This window comes from Carassius gibelio, chromosome B20 (assembly GCF_023724105.1).
Source record: "Carassius gibelio isolate Cgi1373 ecotype wild population from Czech Republic chromosome B20, carGib1.2-hapl.c, whole genome shotgun sequence".
NCBI classification, from domain to species: Eukaryota; Metazoa; Chordata; class Actinopteri; order Cypriniformes; family Cyprinidae; genus Carassius; species Carassius gibelio.
In genome coordinates, this window is record NC_068415.1 from 16,100,761 (window position 1) to 16,119,169 (window position 18,409).

Here is an 18,409-nt window from a genome sequence, read left to right on the forward strand (position 1 = left end):
AGAATCCCATTAGCGTTTAAAATTATCAGAAAGTACTTTAGGTCGCACGAGCTTCACTTAAAAATGTGCGTAAATCACGCAATCGAGCATAATTAGCTGGCGGGGATTCGGTAAAAGCATGGGTCGCTGATGTTTACTTTCTAAAAGGCGCTGTCGAGGTCTGGGAGGTGCTGAAATCTACTCGAGCTCTGTTCCGCGTGATTGGCACGCTTGACAGTGATTGACAGGCGTCGGTGGAAACTAGCCTACGCAACCAATCTGCCAAATCCAATAGAAAAACAGAAGCAGGCAGCACGTCTTTTCCCTCCTCAAAAGACATCTTCATTCTTGTGCTGTAATCTCGCGCCCTCGAACACTCGGTGTCTCCAAACCAGAGGCAGCCTCAGACCGATAGAGCGACATCTCCATTTCTCTGCATCGTCTACGTTCATCTGCTGACTCTGGGATTGCCTTTTTGTCTGGATTTGACTGGGGGAGACAGATAAAAGCCACATAAAGCACGAAACTGTGCATGAGGTAGAAAGGACTCAGAGGGGGAAACAGAAGCCTTCATGTTTCAGTTGCCAATCTTGAATTTCAGTCCCCAGCAGGTAGCGGGGGTATGCGAGACTTTGGAAGAGAGCGGAGACATCGAGCGTCTCGGCCGATTCCTGTGGTCGCTGCCCGTCGCACCCGCTGCCTGCGAGGTGCTCAACAGAAATGAGTCTGTGCTAAGGGCTCGGGCTATTGTAGCCTTTCACACTGGGAACTTCCGTGAGCTTTACCACATTCTGGAGAACCACAAGTTCACCAAAGAGTCCCATTCCAAATTGCAAGCACTTTGGCTGGAGTCACACTACCAGGAGGCGGAGAAGCTCCGAGGTCGCCCGCTGGGGCCAGTGGACAAATACCGGGTACGGAAGAAGTTCCCTCTGCCTAAAACAATTTGGGACGGTGAACAAAAGACGCACTGCTTTAAAGAAAGGACCCGGCATTTACTTCGAGAATGGTACCTCCAGGATCCTTATCCGAACCCAAGTAAAAAGAGAGAGCTTGCACAAGCTACAGGACTCACTCCCACTCAAGTGGGGAATTGGTTTAAAAATCGAAGACAAAGGGACAGAGCTGCGGCCGCTAAAAACAGGTGTGTTTTTCCCGATTTCAATCATGGGGCTTACAGTGAGCAAATATTTCATGTTTTAGCTCAAATTCGTACAAACTAACATTAGATAGATCGATAAAAGCTAAATGAATGTCTAAAGATCTAATAAAGGAAAGGCTAGGTTAAAGCATAACATGTTGTCAATTTTAGTTGCCCAAGTCAGGTTAACAAATAAACCAACAGTAGCCTATCCTGTTTAGATACTTGGGACAAAATATAGCCTAAAAATCGATTAATCTACCTATAGATGTGACCGGATTTTATTTGTAGCTGTTGCTTAACCGGAGCAATGTGGGGTTTTTTTTTTTTCCTGATTAAAGCCTACATTTGCTAGACATTTTTTAAATTTCATTATCACTGAAATAAAGAAAAGGAGAAGACAGAAAAAAAACATCGCAAAAGGGACCGTCACGCGTCCAAAATACTTCACTTTTGACCAAAAATCAATGGCTAGCTTTTGTGTTTATTGTGGCTTGGGCCTAGTCTGCATCACTGAGTAAAACTCATTTTCGATATGCCAAATAACAATCAACCATGACTAAAAACTGCTTCATAGATTAAATGATGCCCTTTTTCATTTTAGCTCCATAATTACTTCTGCTTGGTTCTGTCAGTTCCGCTGTGAATTAAAGAAATTCTACCGTAATGTCAAAGGCTTTTTGTTATGCGAGGTGAATGCTGGAGTGACGCGAACAAGGACCGTTTCTAACAAATAGTTTAATAATAATAATTGACCTCTGACAAACTGTGTTCTAATTGTTTTGTTTAAATGCAAAAGCCGACAAAACGTTACAATTGGGCTATATTTTTAAACTGTTAAAACTGATATTTTAAAATAATTATTATTTTCTTTTTTTTTCCTTTTCTTTTTTATTATAAGGTGTTTAGGCTAATAAACGAAGAATAAATGTTTCTACATTGCCATTCATTTTATTAAACAAAGCCTAGATAACCGATGCAGGCTAAACGAGCACTGGCTCTACAGATGCTCTCCTATTTCGTGTTCTTCCGGGGCATTCCGTTAGTTGGCTAAACCTGGAGCCTAGAATAAGCAGGGCATCATTTCATAATATTGTCATAGATTTCATACACAGCGTTTACAGTAGATTATTTTCATTTATATCCAAAGTAGTTTGCGTATTAATGCATTCATTGCACGCTTTTATTATAATAAATGCAGAACAATCTAGTGTTGTTATTCACCGATTTTTTAAGGCTAGTTTTAATATAAAACCCTTCATCTAAAACCCATCCTTTTTCTTTTTAAAGGTTACAACAGCAGGTGTTGTCTAACGGCTCGGTTCGGTCCCTAACTGGAGAGGATGGTGCTGTAGACCGACTGGGCAACGCTTCGAGCCCCGAAGCGAGCCTGTCGAGCAAAGCCGCTGCATCGGCCATCTCCATCACTTCAAGTGACAGCGAATGTGACATCTAACATCGCACCGAACCGGCCCGCGGGGCTATACGGGAAGACTATGAGAAAATTAACACATACGAAGGAAATCGAGACAGACAATCAGCAAGATAAACAAGCACATTGGTGCCTGCCTTAACGTATCAGAGGCCGTGTTTTTATTTTGTTTTATTTTTTATTTGGAGGCTGTTACATCAGCCCGGAATCGTGGGATTCATGGAATGCTTTATATTTTAAAATGTAGGCTATTTATCTTTTTGTGAGAGCAAAGTGGGGCAACCGAGAAAAAAAAATACTATCTGTATTAACAACTTTTGTAAACAGATTGCCTCAAGCAAATGGGTGCCCAAATGATATTCACACTTTTTGTTAATTTTGAAAAGGACTTCATGGTGAAACATTTTACCTCCCAGGTTTTCTAAGGTGTTTACGCATTAAATTGTTGCTCTTATAGAATCAGATTTTTATTTGCTTGGTCATTTCAGTCTGGTAAGTTTCGGTGTTAAACGATCTACTTTTAGAGCATGTGCGCCGATAGTGAATTAAAGACTTAACGCTAATAAAATTTTGATGCTCAAAGTAACCATACAGACTTATTCTCGTCAATTACCAATAAACTAAACCAAAGTCATGTTTATTTCCGATAAGCTAACCATTTTGTTGTAAGCTATTTTTTTTATATCAATGATTATAATTATTGTTAATATTATTTAGTTATTATAGGCTAAATTGTGAGTTTTTTTTTTTTTTTTAATTGCCTTTTTTAGGCTGCCCGGATATCCTATTTTGCTAGCCTTAATAGCATTAGCATATGCGAATGCATTGTGTCTGTATTCACCCTTCATTTAGGCAGACAAACCACTTGAACTTTTCCTCTGTATTTCTGGTATAAATGGTGTGAGGTTCACGCATAGCCAGTAATCGGTAAATGTAGATAGTGGTGTGTTTAACCTGATAGCTTACCGCGTGTCCAGACGCGTTAACCGCCCCGTGAGGTTGGCCTTACCGGCCAGTAATGCTTTCTGACAGCAGAAGGTCAACGAGAGGGCGAGCGCATTGGTTTCAAGACGAGCAAGAGAGGAAAAACATCCAAAACTTTGAAAAATGCATAAGCCAATGCTATAATTTATTGACTAATTTATTTGTTAATGTGTGCTTTAATTGCTTTCAGAAATACTTTTGCTTCGTTTTTTTTTCAAGGTCAAGTCAAAACACCAAACCCATATGAATTGAAACATCTAAAATTATTTTATGTCCATTTTATGATTATTATTATAATGAATTACTCATCTTGTGTTTTTGTCATTGTTTAGCCTATTGTTTTTATTTATTTATTTTTATTTATTTTTTGTATCACGGTTAGCCTAAATTCTTTTAATATCACTTTTGTCCGGGGAAGGAAGGGCAACTCGTATGTTTAAAGTCTGTTAACAATGCTTCGGTAAAAGATTGCTATTGAAGGAAAAAAGAGCCATAGATGTGGTAGGGGAAAGGAGAGCACGCTATTGATTGTGGAAGAGAACCAAAGCGGAAAGATTAGGTGAAAAGAGTGTTTCTGACAGTCAATAAGGTTGTCAAACTCTTCAGCGTTAATCAGCAGTAATGACCAGTTCTCAACCCCACTGGAACAATAGTGAGCTCTTCAAAGCTCTGTGGGGCTAAGGGGGTGCTTTCTCCCCAACGTGCTCCAAGAATAACTTTTCAGTGCATATTTATTACGATAGAAAATATACTGTAAATAATGTGTGTTTAAATAGCATTATGACATTCTTCATATCATTAGCAGATACAAGTACACCACTGACAAGTTATCATTTTTTTAAATAAACATGGCTAATTAATTTTTAACAAGAATATTAGGTATAGTTGGCTCGCATGAGATTTGCATTTTCTAAATATCAATATTAAAACTGAGCAGGGACTTGCATTCACTGAAACTAAATGAGGTCTTTGAGGCTAAAATGAGTAGCATTCCGAATTCCTAGGTGTTTAACAATTGCCTTGGGTCTTTGTGAACATGACACAAATTTGTCGTGCTCAAGGCCAGAGCACATGCAATTATAAGCCTATAGGCTTTTAAAATTATGTTTGGAACAGCAAAATCTTTGATAACAATGCTATCACTTTATCCGCATCTTATCCCTTCTTAAAATTATCATTGCAAGTCTCCAAACAATGGACAACCAGTACTAAAATGTCTCAATGAAGCTGATGTGATGCATCAAAGCAAGCACCCCTTGTGTCCTATGGCCCGAGTAAGATATTAAGGATTACATGAGAACACACATTTAAACTGATGGTCCAACAGATGGCACAGTGGGTAGCTACAAGACTTTCACACACAAAAAAATAAATAAAAAATAAATAAATAAATAATAACAATAATAATAATAATAAAGGCAAGGAGGTGTAATAAATACATAAAATGTGCTCTATTTGTTTCTGTAGGCTGCTTTTATGTACCGATCCTATTTCAAACTTTCAAACAATTGTCCAAATTCTTTGTGAGATGTTGGAGGACTGTATTGTACAGTCCAGTAATTTCTTTATTGTAATACTCGTAATTGATTTAAAGCACAACAGACGATGGTATGATGGTTTTTACAGTGCGGCTGTTTCTGTGGAAAATTATTACAATCACTCTTTGCAATTAATTGTCAGAATATGCTCTACGTTTGTCATTATGTATTCAAAATTTACAACTGTACTACGAATTTGCACAGAATTAATTAGTTTCAAAAATCTATTTTTTGCTTTTTTGAAGAGTGGTACAGAACACAATCCAAATCACATGTATTAAACAATTCAACACTACAATAACACATATCGAACAATGAGACAGTCGAGAGAAATTCATTATGTTTGGCTTTGTTAGAGTTTAGCGCCCTCTGCTGTTAAAAGTCATTTTTCTATCTGTCCACACCATGGCCTTGATTCCTTAAAACAATTGAAAAGAAACTGTCTAGGTTTGAAAGCCGCTATCAGTTAGAGCAAAACCACTATAAGTTTAGTCTTTGCTGATTTAGTTAGCCTCAAACACAAACAACAAAACAACAGGCCTGTATTGAAATAAGTAAATATGCGAGTTAAATGCAAGTATTAATCTATTACTGTAAAACAGTTTCATGATTTCATTTCTTGTGAAATTAATATTATTTAGAATATTTTCCAAGGTTCCAAGGTTAGTCGTGTGGCTTGTAGGCCTAACTTCAGGGTATTTGACCAGCACAGACTTTTATACTTTTATACCACTGCTCCGGGTGTGTGTTCACAGTGTGTGTGTGTGTGTGTTCACTGCTCTGTGTGTGTGTGTGTGTGTGTGTGTGTGTGTGTGCACTTTGGATGGGTTAAATGCAGAGCACAAATTCTGAGTACGGGTCACCATAATTGGCTGAATGTCACATCACTTTATATGCGATATTTTAGAATATATCTATTATACAATGGCTTTGGAATAATAATAATACATTAATATTTTATTATTATTATTATTATTATTATTATTTACGTTTTTGCCACTTTTACGGATTACATGGTTACATATTGATTACAAGGAGTATTGTCATGTATTGAAGGACTCACTGCGTCGAGCATGAACCCACACCAGCCACAGGAGCCAAACAGTAGGCTACACAAACTTCATACATTCACTCCAATAGCTGTCAGTTTAAAGTCCAAGACGACTGATGCCTTTGGGACCAACCGAAGAACCAGCCAAACGTAAGCAAGAACTTAAACATTCGTCCTGTCGAACCAGTGATTAGATTTTCATCAGAATCATGAAACACTTCAAAGTCTCATCGTTTTGCTAATGACAGTGTATGTTCTGGAGTGACCAGTATTTTTCCCAGTATTCGGAACTGGATGGATTACATGATTTGAAAAGAAATGTTAAACATTAGGATACTGATAAGTTTTAGTGCAGCTTATTTGGTCGCAGCATACATTACTAGGTGAAGCGAGCGAGGTAAACGATTTATACTCTTTATATCATGTATTTCAATTTGTCATTTTGTTGAAATGGATCATTGTACAATACGCCCCCTGGTGTAAGACGTCTTCCTCACATTCATTTTTCCTCTTGGCCATAGATGGCACTAAATCGCAATAAACACATTTAGTGAATGGGTTTGCTCCTCTTATATTCGCAAGAATTGTTAGATTTATTTATTTACTCATACAGATGTTAATTTAGATTTTTGAGGTAAAAATGTTTTTGAAATGACTAAAATATTGTTACAGGTGTTATTTGATAATAATAGCATACTTATATATATATATATATATTATTTTCTGTTTGTTATATATAAAATTTCTAATTAAACATTTTATATGATTAACAATTTCAAAATAATAACAGAAATTATATAGCCTCTATGAATATTATGGATTCAGATGTGGGATAAGCTTCCTCATGTAGGAAATCTTTATATTATTTTCAGTTTTATGTTACAACTAAAATAGCAATTTATTTCAGTTCATGCTCTGCTACATAATTCAAGAAGAAATACTTTATCTAAAGAATTACAAGTGTAGTTTTTGGACATTATTGATGGGACTAAAAAGTAACACAGACTCTGCAGTTCCAAATTTATAACAGATGTTTGTATCGATCATCCTTGTGCTGCAGTGCAGAATCGCATTATTTTCTTTTTAATTTCACTATTTTTTTTTATTGACTGACGCTTTCCTGTAAATATATTCTCCCCACTGTTGTAGCTCATTTGTCATGTGCAGTTTCACTATTTCAGCACCATGGCCAGTGCCTGTGCAATCTTCATTAGTAGTTTGTATAGGTTTTACCATAAGTATATTAAATGTAAAATTAAGACCCATCATTATGGTATATCAGCATTTTTGTTTACATCAGTTTTAAATAAACCATTTTGCTATTCCAACTCTTACAATCATGTGCATTTGTCTGCTGGTCCGTCCACACAAAAGACGTAAACTACATCGATAAAGATCGTTAAAAATCGTTGTGAAATCGTTCAAGAATAGAGCACACCCCAGCTTTAAAAGCATAGAGGAATGATTTCGTCGGAATCACTTCAAAAACAATCTTTTTCCATCTTAGGAAGGATTAAGAAACTTTGACAGCCAATCAGAATATCCTGCTTTACATATCCCGAGTATTTAAAGTGGCAGACGGCTTAAAAGCAGAACGTGCACAGAACTTTATTGTTTACTGGTTTAGAAGACGGTAATATAGACATATTGTTGTTAGTTACAGTTCTTGTTGTAGTGTAGTCTGTAAAGTAGATTGATCAATGCAACTAGAAAACTACTGCCTCCACCATGTATATACAAAACAGACTTCAGGTAAATCCAGATATATAGTCTATTGTACATTAAACACATCAGTTTAGCATTAAAGCTAAAGTGACTAAATATGTAGGACTAGGTTTTTTTTTTTTTTTTTTTTTTTTTTTTTACATTTTATTTTAATAAAAATTACTTATGAGTTGAATCGTGAATATAAAATGGATGCTCTTATCCTCTGTATATAATTGGAATTTGTTTTATCAGATCTTGTGTTATGATTTATCTCTAATTATCTTTTTTCCACAGTTGTAAGCGGTTAGGCTTATTATGCGGACTGTTATACAAACACCGTCCACTAGAGAGCGGCAAATATAGCAAAATGCTGCACTTTCACAATTCCTTCTCTAACAAACCTGGTTCTTACGTTATTTTACTTTCACATAATTAATAAAGTGCACAGTCAGAATACTTTATAAACTACATGGTTTGTGCGACACTTTGATCACACACTACAACTTAATGCGTCACTTTGATCATATCTAGAACTGTCAAATGTAACAAACTGTGTTCTGATTGTCTTGTAATACTCATTTAATGACCAAAAGATGGCGATATACCAATGATTTGGCTAACTATTGGCTTCCTGGCAGGACTTAGTTGGGGAATGGAAGCTTACAGTCTCTTGGTATCTAAAGTTGTTACATTTTTTCCAGTCTGTATGATATCCATATATTTGTCGAATACTGGCCATTTTTATAATGAACAGTTTTTCACATACGGACAGTAATGACCAGCCACGACACCTAATCACACTAAAAGGCAGATATGAAAATGACAAATGCCTGAATGAAAATGAACAAATGACAAATAAAAAACACAATGGATGGTTATCACTGAATGGCTCACTCACAAGAAACAAGTGATGCACAGAACTAGATAATCCCATGTTAACAAGTTTATATATTCATGCATATTGATATCTTAATGAAATTATGTAAAATGACTGGTAATTCTTAGTGACAGAAACTCCTCCTATTTTTTTTTTTTTTTTGGCATAGAGACTTACCTCAAGCCTGCAGTCCAGGTGGCATGTGGCCTTAGTGCTTCTTGTTAGTATGGCAGTACATGAATGATGCAGTGACCAGCCTTGAAATCAAAATTGTTCCTATAACAAATGCACTGATGGAAAATGAGAAAAATAAGCATGCTTGTTGTGTTGTTTTCTATATTATTTTATTATTTAATTAATGATCTTGATTAATGGCCTCTAAAAAAGTATTGTGCCTATTCTGTTTTTGTCAATTACTTTGTTTGAAAACATATTAATATGATATAAATTTTCATGCATGCTCAGGATTTGTTTTTCTCCCAGCAAAATGTATAGATTCCTCACATGATGAGTGGCACCAGTTAATAAGTGCACTTGTCTGAGGAGGGATGCTAACTTGAAATGTTACAGTAGGAGTTTTATAAATAACTCGGGTCTCTGGTTTCTGCAGCTGTCACCATAGTTAACTCCTGCTCCTTGTATCTCTCTGAGGAGGGTCTGTGAACCCTAACAAGTCTTGGTGTACCAGATAGCTTGTATATATTTATTCAAGACCAGAAAACATCCTGTTATAAAGAAAAGGCCACTGAGAAGCAAAAAGTCCCTCATGGACTGTGCATTAAGACATGGGTTTTGACTTTAATATATTTGATCTTTGAATATATTCAAAGATTCCTATCAATGGAATCTATTCTTTGAATAGAACACTTCTATATCATCCTGCTTTCAAATTATGAATATATTCAAAGGAGATGCAAATAATGGTTCTTTGTATTAAGACCTGATACTAGCTTTTCTTTACAGTCTCTGTAAAGATAGGTACATGGCTACTTTTCATTTGTATTTCTTCCTGTATCCATAATTTGAAGCTTATCTTGCAGTGTGAAATAGATCCTGGTTAAGGTGTGTTAAACCCTCATGCAACCCAGTAATTCTGGTCGAGTAGCAGCGGATGCAGACTAAGCCGCTGAATCTCTGTCCTTTTCATTATTATCCCCATCCCACACACTGAACCCCGCGGGCCTTTAGATGAGACCGGGTGCTAATGAGGCTAAATCGGCCTCTTCCGTGGGGATCTGAGTGGAGCACACTCACTAGGGCATTAAGGCTTTGTCTCATTCTTTTGACATTGCAGTGAAATAGCTATAATTAATTCAGTTCCTAGATGTTAAAGGACATAGAAGGAACTAAAAATCAGTTGAGGAAGTTCACTTTTTTGGGCTGGCATGTATTCAAACATATATAAACAAAAATCTTAATTTTATAATTTGTAATTCTGCAATATAGTATTAGTGATAACTGGATAAATACACATCAATTGTGTGTGATTGATAGCAGGCCAGAGGATAGACTAAAATAATGGAAATTTCTAATGACTTTAACAAGGAAAGAATGCATAGTAATAAAGTTGAAGTGGTGTGTGGTTGTGTGTGTGTGTGTGTGTGTGTGTGTGTGTGTGTGTGTGTGTGTGTGTGTGTGTGTGTGTGTAAAAACATAAATATAATACATTTGAAAAGAAATTACTACTTATCAGCAGGAATGCATTAAATGAATCAAAAGTGACAATGAATACATCTGATGTCACAAAAGAGATCAAATAAATTAACACTGGCCCTTTGAACTTTCATCAAAGAATAGAAAAATGTAACACAGTTTCCAAAAAAAAATATTAGGCAGCATCATTGATAATAATAATAATACAAGTTTCTTGAGCAGTAAACCAGCATATTGTAATAATTTCTGAAGGATACTAATGACTGCAGTAATGCTGCTGCAAATTCAGCATAATCATCAATTATATTTTCAATTATATTACACACTTTATTTTAAGGTCTAATTCTCACTATTAACTAAATAGTAACTATGACTTAATAACTATGACTCTTAATTACTGCTTATAAATATTTAATAAGGTTGTTAAGTTTAGTTATTGACTAGGTCATGCATTAATATGTGTTTTATAAGTACTAATAACAGTAGTATTGTAATATAAAAAATAATATTGTAATGACATTTCACAATATTACTGTTTTACTGTGTTATTGAATAATAAATGCTGCCTTGGTGAGCCTGAAAAGTTTCAAAAATATTGAACAAGAAGTTACCGAACCCAAACAAGTAATGATAATATTGGACTGACCCCCTATTTCTGCAACTTATTTACTATAAACAGCTTATTTATGGAAACACTGGGCCATCAGGCCAAATACTTGTTACAAACTTCAAGTATTGAAAGTGTGAATACATAAACTAACTTTATAATGCTTAACCATCTTCCGAGGTAGAAAATGCTGGCATGTAGAATAAAGAATAAAGCTTTTGAGCACAGGATAGTTATAAACTCAGGACAGAGGCTGAACCTTTAAATTCTTCCTCATGTCTGTTAGCATGCATTGCAGAGACAATGCAGGATTAGAAATGATTTTATTTCTTGCACAGAGCTGTCCAGGCTTGTTTCAGACGCGGAGGACATCAAAGGTGTTTCCAGTTTGTCTCAACTTATGAGTTTATGCTTTGTCACTCATTTAACTTTCACGATAAGCTTCGGTGAAGCATGACCAGCTCTGCAATGAGCAGTGACAGACAGCACTAAACATTCCAAGCAGTGGGGAACAGGACAGCTGAGAAAGAGAAAGACAACTCGCTTGGTTTTGCAACGTGTGACTGCTAAAGTATTTGAATTTTACTGCATGAAAACAACTAAACGCATAGCTTTTTCTTTTTTACTTTGTCACCTTCTCCCTGAGTCACCTCTCTGGTATCCTTCTCTTTTTTTCCCCTCTCGCTCCTCCATCTCACTCTTCCCTCCATCATCTGTTAGGTGAACAGTATCCGGCAGGTTTGTGAGCCTCTTTTGTCCCGGAGCAGGAGATGTTGGCGCTGCTGGATCATGTTTCAAACTTTCATTTCCTGAAATGTTTGAGGGAACATCCAGGGTTTTATCAGTGCCCGTTACACTGAGCGAGGGGAGGGGAGGAAGGGGGAAGGAGCTCGAGTTACCTGGCCAGTCACTTAGTCATCAGTGAACAAACGACTCTCTCTTTGAGCTGAGACCAGGGTCTTGTACAGGCCCCCTCCGTTATGATTCAGTTTTGCTCACCACTCATTTGGACACACACATGCAAAAAGTGCTCATGATGTATTAACACTATATATAAAGCAGGAGGTCAAGGTCAAACAAAACTAACGTCTTTAATATTGTGTGTGAACCCAGCTAAGGCTAGCAAGAAGCCACACGATATCTTAATGGGATAGTTCACCTAAAATCTTTGTTTTCCTTTTTTCTGTGAAACATGCACACACACATACACACACACAAAGATGTTTGAAAGAATGTTGAAAGAACTATTTTTTGTAACTACAATGAAAGTCAATGAGAAGTGAACTATTGCTTTAAATTCAGTGCAAATTAAAAATGATTCACCTTGTCTCCTGGATGCAGATCAAGATGTTATGACAGGGTGTCTGTCAGCACTGGTCACCTGTGAGTCTCCTCCCACAATGCCCCTCTTCACCTCTGTAATTGTGCATGTCTTCACCTCTACACTCCACAGGAAGGATCTCCTTTCTGTGTTTGTCAAGTCTACTTAAAAAAAATCCAGTGTGGAAATGTCCAGTGTGAAATGATAGCTGGATTTGTTAGGTTTAGAGCTTCAGAATATGTGTAAACAAACAGTTGTTCTCACTCACCTTAGATGATCTGAGTTTTTGTGAGACTTTCTTAGATCGGTATCTATATCACTGCTTTTCTTATTTCAACTAGGAATGTAAAATACTTAAATTCTTTTGTGGCTGAAAACAGATAAATGGCAGGTGCAATACTTTATATGTTAGGGGTCTAAGGATGAGGCGAGGACACAATGGTGCAGGAGAATGGGCTTTATTAATAATAAAATTAAACAAAAAAAAAAAAAGCAAAAACTACCTTGTGGGGGAAAAACACAGCTGGCTACAAGACAAGGCCTGGCAAGGAAGGTCAGGACACCGGGCACTCACTCAACATTCAATGACAAACGGGCATGGGACTGCAAACACAAGGAGAATAAATAGGGAGCTATGAGGAGGGTAATGAGAGAAACACAGGTCGGGCAAATTAACAAGTAATCAGCTACCAACATAGGTGGGGTCAAGACAATTGACATGAGAGCACATAGTGCATAAGAAATAAAGACAAAATCAACAAAAAAAAAAAGACAAAAAAGCACATGGCCAGCAAAACTAAATCACCAGCCATGTGCAAAACAAGACAGGAACATGCAGCTAATGAGAATACTCATAAGTGGGCAGCAGCTGGCTCCTGTAGATTTTACTTTCTCTTTTTGACCCATTTGTTTCTTTATCTTCATCTTGCCCTATCAGTCTGTCTGAATTGTGTTGTGTTGTTCAGCTCTTGTCCCACTGGCTCTACCTTGGTCACTTATCGACTATCCGCCGCCTCAGGACTACACTCCTCTAGCTTCGCCTCCTCACTCTTCCTTCCCTCTGGCTCTGCCTTCATCCTCACTCACACCAGCTCCACCGTGGCCTTCTGGATCCCCGTCTCCAATAGAGCTTGCTGCTTCACCTCGGCCCTCCGGATACTCAGGGTCACCCAGGCCCTGCACATACTCGGCCCTGTCTGGCTCACCATCCATACCGGCAACAACGCAGGAGCTTATACCCCTGGATCCTTCACCCAGGTTTCCTCAATGGCTCCTTCCTCCTGCGACTCTTCCACAGGCCTTTGTCTTGGCTGGGCTCTGGTGGTCCACCAGCTGTCTCCTCTTGCTCTGGCCCACTATCCATTTCAACATACTCCTGGCTACTCGTTGGCTCCTTCCTCCATCGTCACCTCCCTGGTCCTGCCTACTTTTCTTTCTTTTTCTTTCTTTCTTTTTTCTTTTTTTTCTTTTGAAGTACACTTAACCTTTTTGTGCAATGTAGGGCAGGCATCCTTTAGTCCTGTGTGAATGTGACTGTGTACACACACATGTACGTGTCCATTTATATGAGGCTGTGCATTTTACGAGTCGGCTGCTCCATGGTCATCACCCTTAAATACCTGCTCTATGAACCTTGGAGCTGCTGACGCCAGGCTCACAGCGAGTCTGTGAAAAACCCCTGCCCTTTTACTCTTCAGACGCTGCTGATGGAGGACTCCCTGCCTGGGTGACAACTGCCTCCACTCGTTTATCAGTGAGGCTTGGCTTTGAAACCTGAGCCACTGTGACCGTTTGGAAGTAATCCGTTACCCAGCTCTGCAGAACAAATCAGGAAAAGCGTGTGTCCTTCAACTTTTTACAGATAAAAGCGTGAAGTAAGGCCAAATTGATGGAGTAATATTGCTGTCATTTTGACAAATCTATAAAAGACAAAAACTTTCCCAGAGAGGAAGCTCATCTGAAATCAGCTGTAATTCTGCTGTACAGAGAGATGACACACAGGCAGGTGTGCAGCACAAGCTTTAGTCCGCCTTTTACGATGTGTGTTTGCTCAAGTGCTTGTCAATGCATAAGGGAACGTGGCATTTGTTTGTTCACAAGCAATGCCTTTTTTGACGTCCTACAATGAAAATTAGTTCCCTGTATTGTACCACGTGACGCCCTGTAAACCGTAGTCTGAAGCTCTGATAATGTTTTTTCCATCAGATAATTACAATAATTATAATTCTATTGTTAATGTAAACGTTGAAGCCATTTTGTAATGGAACACAATGCTGGTCGATCGACAGTCAGAGAAACGCACAGTCATTGTGTTGCCATTAGTCATAACTTCCTGTAAGGTGATACAATATACTGCGTTGTGCTCCTTCATCCAGCGTCGTTCTTTTTAGCTTGTTTTGGGAAGAATGAACACAACCAAAACTAAACAAAAATCTTTTTAAAGATGTACATTGATTAACAACATTACAAGTTATTTTGCCAAACAAGTAAAAAATAATAATAGGTGACCCAAAAGTTAACATTCTGTCAAGTCATTCCAAACCTGTATGACTTGCCTTCTTCTGTGGTACACACACACACACACACACACACACAAAGGAATTTGAATTTATTGGTATTTTTTCATTTCCTTGTCTATGCAATTTTATTTTAGACCACGTTGACTTTCATTGTATGGACAAACACAGCAAACACATTCTTCAAAATATCTTTTCGTGTTCCACAGAAGAAAGAAAGTCATACAGGTTTGGACATCAGGGTGGTTAAGTGATAAATAAAAAAAATAAATCTTCCTTTAAATAGGGTAGCAAATTAATTTATTTCCATGTTCTATTTATACAAGTACTTACTGTAGTGATAACAGTAAATTATGCATAATTACATTATAAATAACCCTAAACCAAACCCTAATTCTATATCCAAATAGTAAGTGTTTACTATTATTACTCAGTTCTTAAATATATAATTACACTGTAACAAGAAGACCTTAAACTAAAGTGCTACTGAAAATAGAATATTATTTAATAATATTGATAGAATATATATATCGTTTTTAATTTATTACTTATGAATTGTACTGAATGCTCCATTGAGTTTTCAGAGTGCACTACAGTTAATAAGGGATTCTCAGCACCTCTCAAAGGCCATATTCTTTGATGACACAACCATATGGAAAACTACTTTCGCATATTATTGCAAATCCCCAGCCGTCCCTTAGTGCTCCAGTGATTTATTATAAGCTGTTAACACAAACTAACATTTGCCTCCGACACAGAACCATCTTAATCTTCTATATTCTAAAGTTCATTTAAACAGTTTATGTCTATCTTTTCTCAACCATCTGTATATTAATTTGTCATATGTATGCTGTAGTCACATAGAGTTCTCCACTTGATATTTCAAAAACTTTTTAGGCAGGACAGGTTCCAAAGGTTTTGTTTTGTGTGTATGTTGTTTGTTTGTCCCATCCTGTAATCCCATAATGCCTCACTGAGCCGAACCTCAAGGCGAGGGATGACCTGATCTCAGGTGACAAAAGGTAATACAGGGAAGGGCAAGGAGCCATGAAGCCCACCTGTTCACCCGTTACCCCCCTTAACAACTCCCTAAAGTCTCAGCTATTATCTGTGAAGAAAATGGCACTCAGTCATTCCCCCTCCTAAACCCCACAAAAGCTGCTCACATTACAGCCGAACCCTTTTCTTCCCACATGAGGAACACTGTTTGTCTCATTCAAATTCGGCACAGGCCTCTGCTCTGTGTGCTCACCTTGGTTTACAGTGCTGCAGAGCTCATGCTTCGACAGGGAATGAGGGACTGGAAACCTGAACCCTTTAAAAGCAGCTTTGGCCCACTAGAGCTCAAAACACGCTTTCACAACCTGCTCGCTTTTTGGGTGGTGACAAAATAACAGCAAACCTTGTTTTAAAGTTCATACTTTTTGTATTTTTCATTTACTATTGTTATTAATATTTTACTTTTCGTGCTCAACTTTAAATGTTTGTGGCATATTGAATAAAGCTGTACAGTATATACCAAGGTATATTTGGTGGAGTTCAGTGTTCAATACTTAACATTTATTGAAGTGATTATTCCCTCAATCATAAAAAAACCTGCATAGATATTATGAAGACTTTTGAGGTTGTAAATGACATTAGATTAAATGGCTTTAACTGTATGGATAAAAAGGATTAAAAACAGTTTTACATTTTTATTTTTATTGTGTGTGTGTGTGTGTGTGTGTGTGTGTGTGTGTGTGTGTGTGTGTGTGTGTGTGTGTGTGTGTGTGTGTGTGTGTGTGTGTGTTCACAGAATGAAGAAAGTTATAGGTTTGGAACAATATGGGGATGAGGAAAAGATGAAAGTTTATTTTTGGAGGTGAAATGTCCTATGTAGCATTTTTAGAAAATGTGAATTATGCTGGATTTAGCTATTAGGTCTCTAATAATGTTGTGTAGATGTATTGTCACATTTTTTTTTAAAAAATATCCACAAATATATGTTATCATGTAAACCATGTTTAAATGACTTCAAATAACATATCAGTAAAATACGTTTTGACCATATGTTAACCGAAGTAGGCTACATTTTTCAGCATGAACAAAGTTGGATTTGCCATCACTGCTATACCATTAACTAATTAATTTTACAAACACATTTATAGCCTAAATACGAAATAGTAGGCCTACATTAATTTTACAAGGTCTGAGTTATTCACTAATCTGATTAGGCTATCTAATAAATAAAACAATATAAAGGGAATGTAGATTAGAAACGGAAAAAAAATGGTATCCGCAAGGCTTTCAACAAATGTTGCATTCAACGTCAAAATTGCACGTTTTGGTACCCTTGGGGCAGAATTGAAGTTGCCCCTCTATGTGTGGTTCTGGGCCTCCAGTGCTCTACAATGCGAACCTCGCGCAAGCAACTGGTTCCGATTAGCGACCGGAAATCCTCGGTACTCTCTGTTAAAAACAGTTACCCTGACGTGCGTGCGTGGAAGATGGGTGGGAGGCTGCCTAGTTACTCGACATTTAAATGGCCTAACGATCAGGGGTCCTTGTAAATGCATTGATCTGACCACATTTTAAATTAGCCAACATTGGGCAATGTCAAATAGATATTCTTTAAGGGTTCAAATTAGTGGAGGACACATATTATTTTTATTAGTATATTAGTATTTTTAACGTTGTTGTTGTTGTCTGAAGATAATGAGATAACAAGAACATCAGTCAGCTGGCCCCAAAACCATGTTTGCCTTTTAGCTCTAAAGAAACTTATGAATGAAGCCACGTGAGTTTGCCTCCCGCAGCTGGTATTTCTTCTCTTTGGCCCAGAACCACCAGAACAAACATTGGGAGAGCGCAAAGTAAACACCCCACTACAAACCTAACGATGCACTGCGACCACAAAAGCAACACGCGCCTCCTGAGGCTAAAGGAAAATCAACAACTCCCCGCTTTTTGTTGACCCACATTATTAAGAGAACGTTAGTACATGATATAGTGATGAGCTGGATGAATTAGGCTTTAAGAAGAAGGGCTTTTATTATAAGAATTTAAATTGATAGCGTTATTCAACAGGTAGCCTATTTTATCTATTAATTTAGTTTTTTTTAAATAATTCGTTATTAGTTATTTGATAATGTATGTTGGGCTGTGAACTTTGTCATTCCTACATAAAAAATTAAGAAATTTAAAAACGAATTGTTTGGTAGGTCTGTTCGATTTATTATTTAAGTTTGATCTTGGATGAATTAAGGAGCGGGATAAAGCACGGTTTTATTATAGGCTAAACAACAATGATTGCCGATAGGATTTAGGAAACAATATGATTTATTTTTTACAAATGTGCTTTTGTAGAAGATGATGAGTGAAGATATATTCGTCTGATACATGAATGATCAAATGTGTTATTTTTACCCTTAATCAAAATTACCTTTACTTTTTTCTAATTTAAATACAATGGCGTAACCTTTTATATTTATTTAATAATTATTTACAGGTTATAATACAAAGACCTGACGCTTCATCTGTAGTTTTTTTTTCACCATACCTTTGTCAAACAGATTTATAGCGAAAATTACCATCCCGAAATTGTATTTAAACAGAAATAGAGAG

The 18,409-nt window shown here is 37.1% G+C and overlaps 1 protein-coding gene across 1 annotated transcript; it reads left to right on the forward strand.

The window, feature by feature from the left end:
- Positions 1–205: 205 nt before the first annotated feature.
- On the forward strand, positions 206–3,138 carry LOC127984298 (homeobox protein SIX6). Its single transcript, XM_052586877.1, has 2 exons — positions 206–1,123; positions 2,411–3,138. The coding sequence occupies exons 1-2, from the start codon at positions 552–554 to the stop codon at positions 2,574–2,576; spliced, it is 738 nt and encodes a 245-aa protein (XP_052442837.1). The 5' UTR covers positions 206–551; the 3' UTR covers positions 2,577–3,138.
- Positions 3,139–18,409: the final 15,271 nt, after the last annotated feature.

Excerpts from the sequence above, each read along its gene's own strand:
- LOC127984298 (XM_052586877.1), top strand. The coding sequence starts at position 552 with ATGTTTCAGTTGCCAATCTTGAATTTCAGTCCCCAGCAGGTAGCGGGG. Across the intron at positions 1,124-2,410 it reads GCTGCGGCCGCTAAAAACAG|GTTACAACAGCAGGTGTTGT; the intron begins GTGTGTTTTTCC and ends TTCTTTTTAAAG.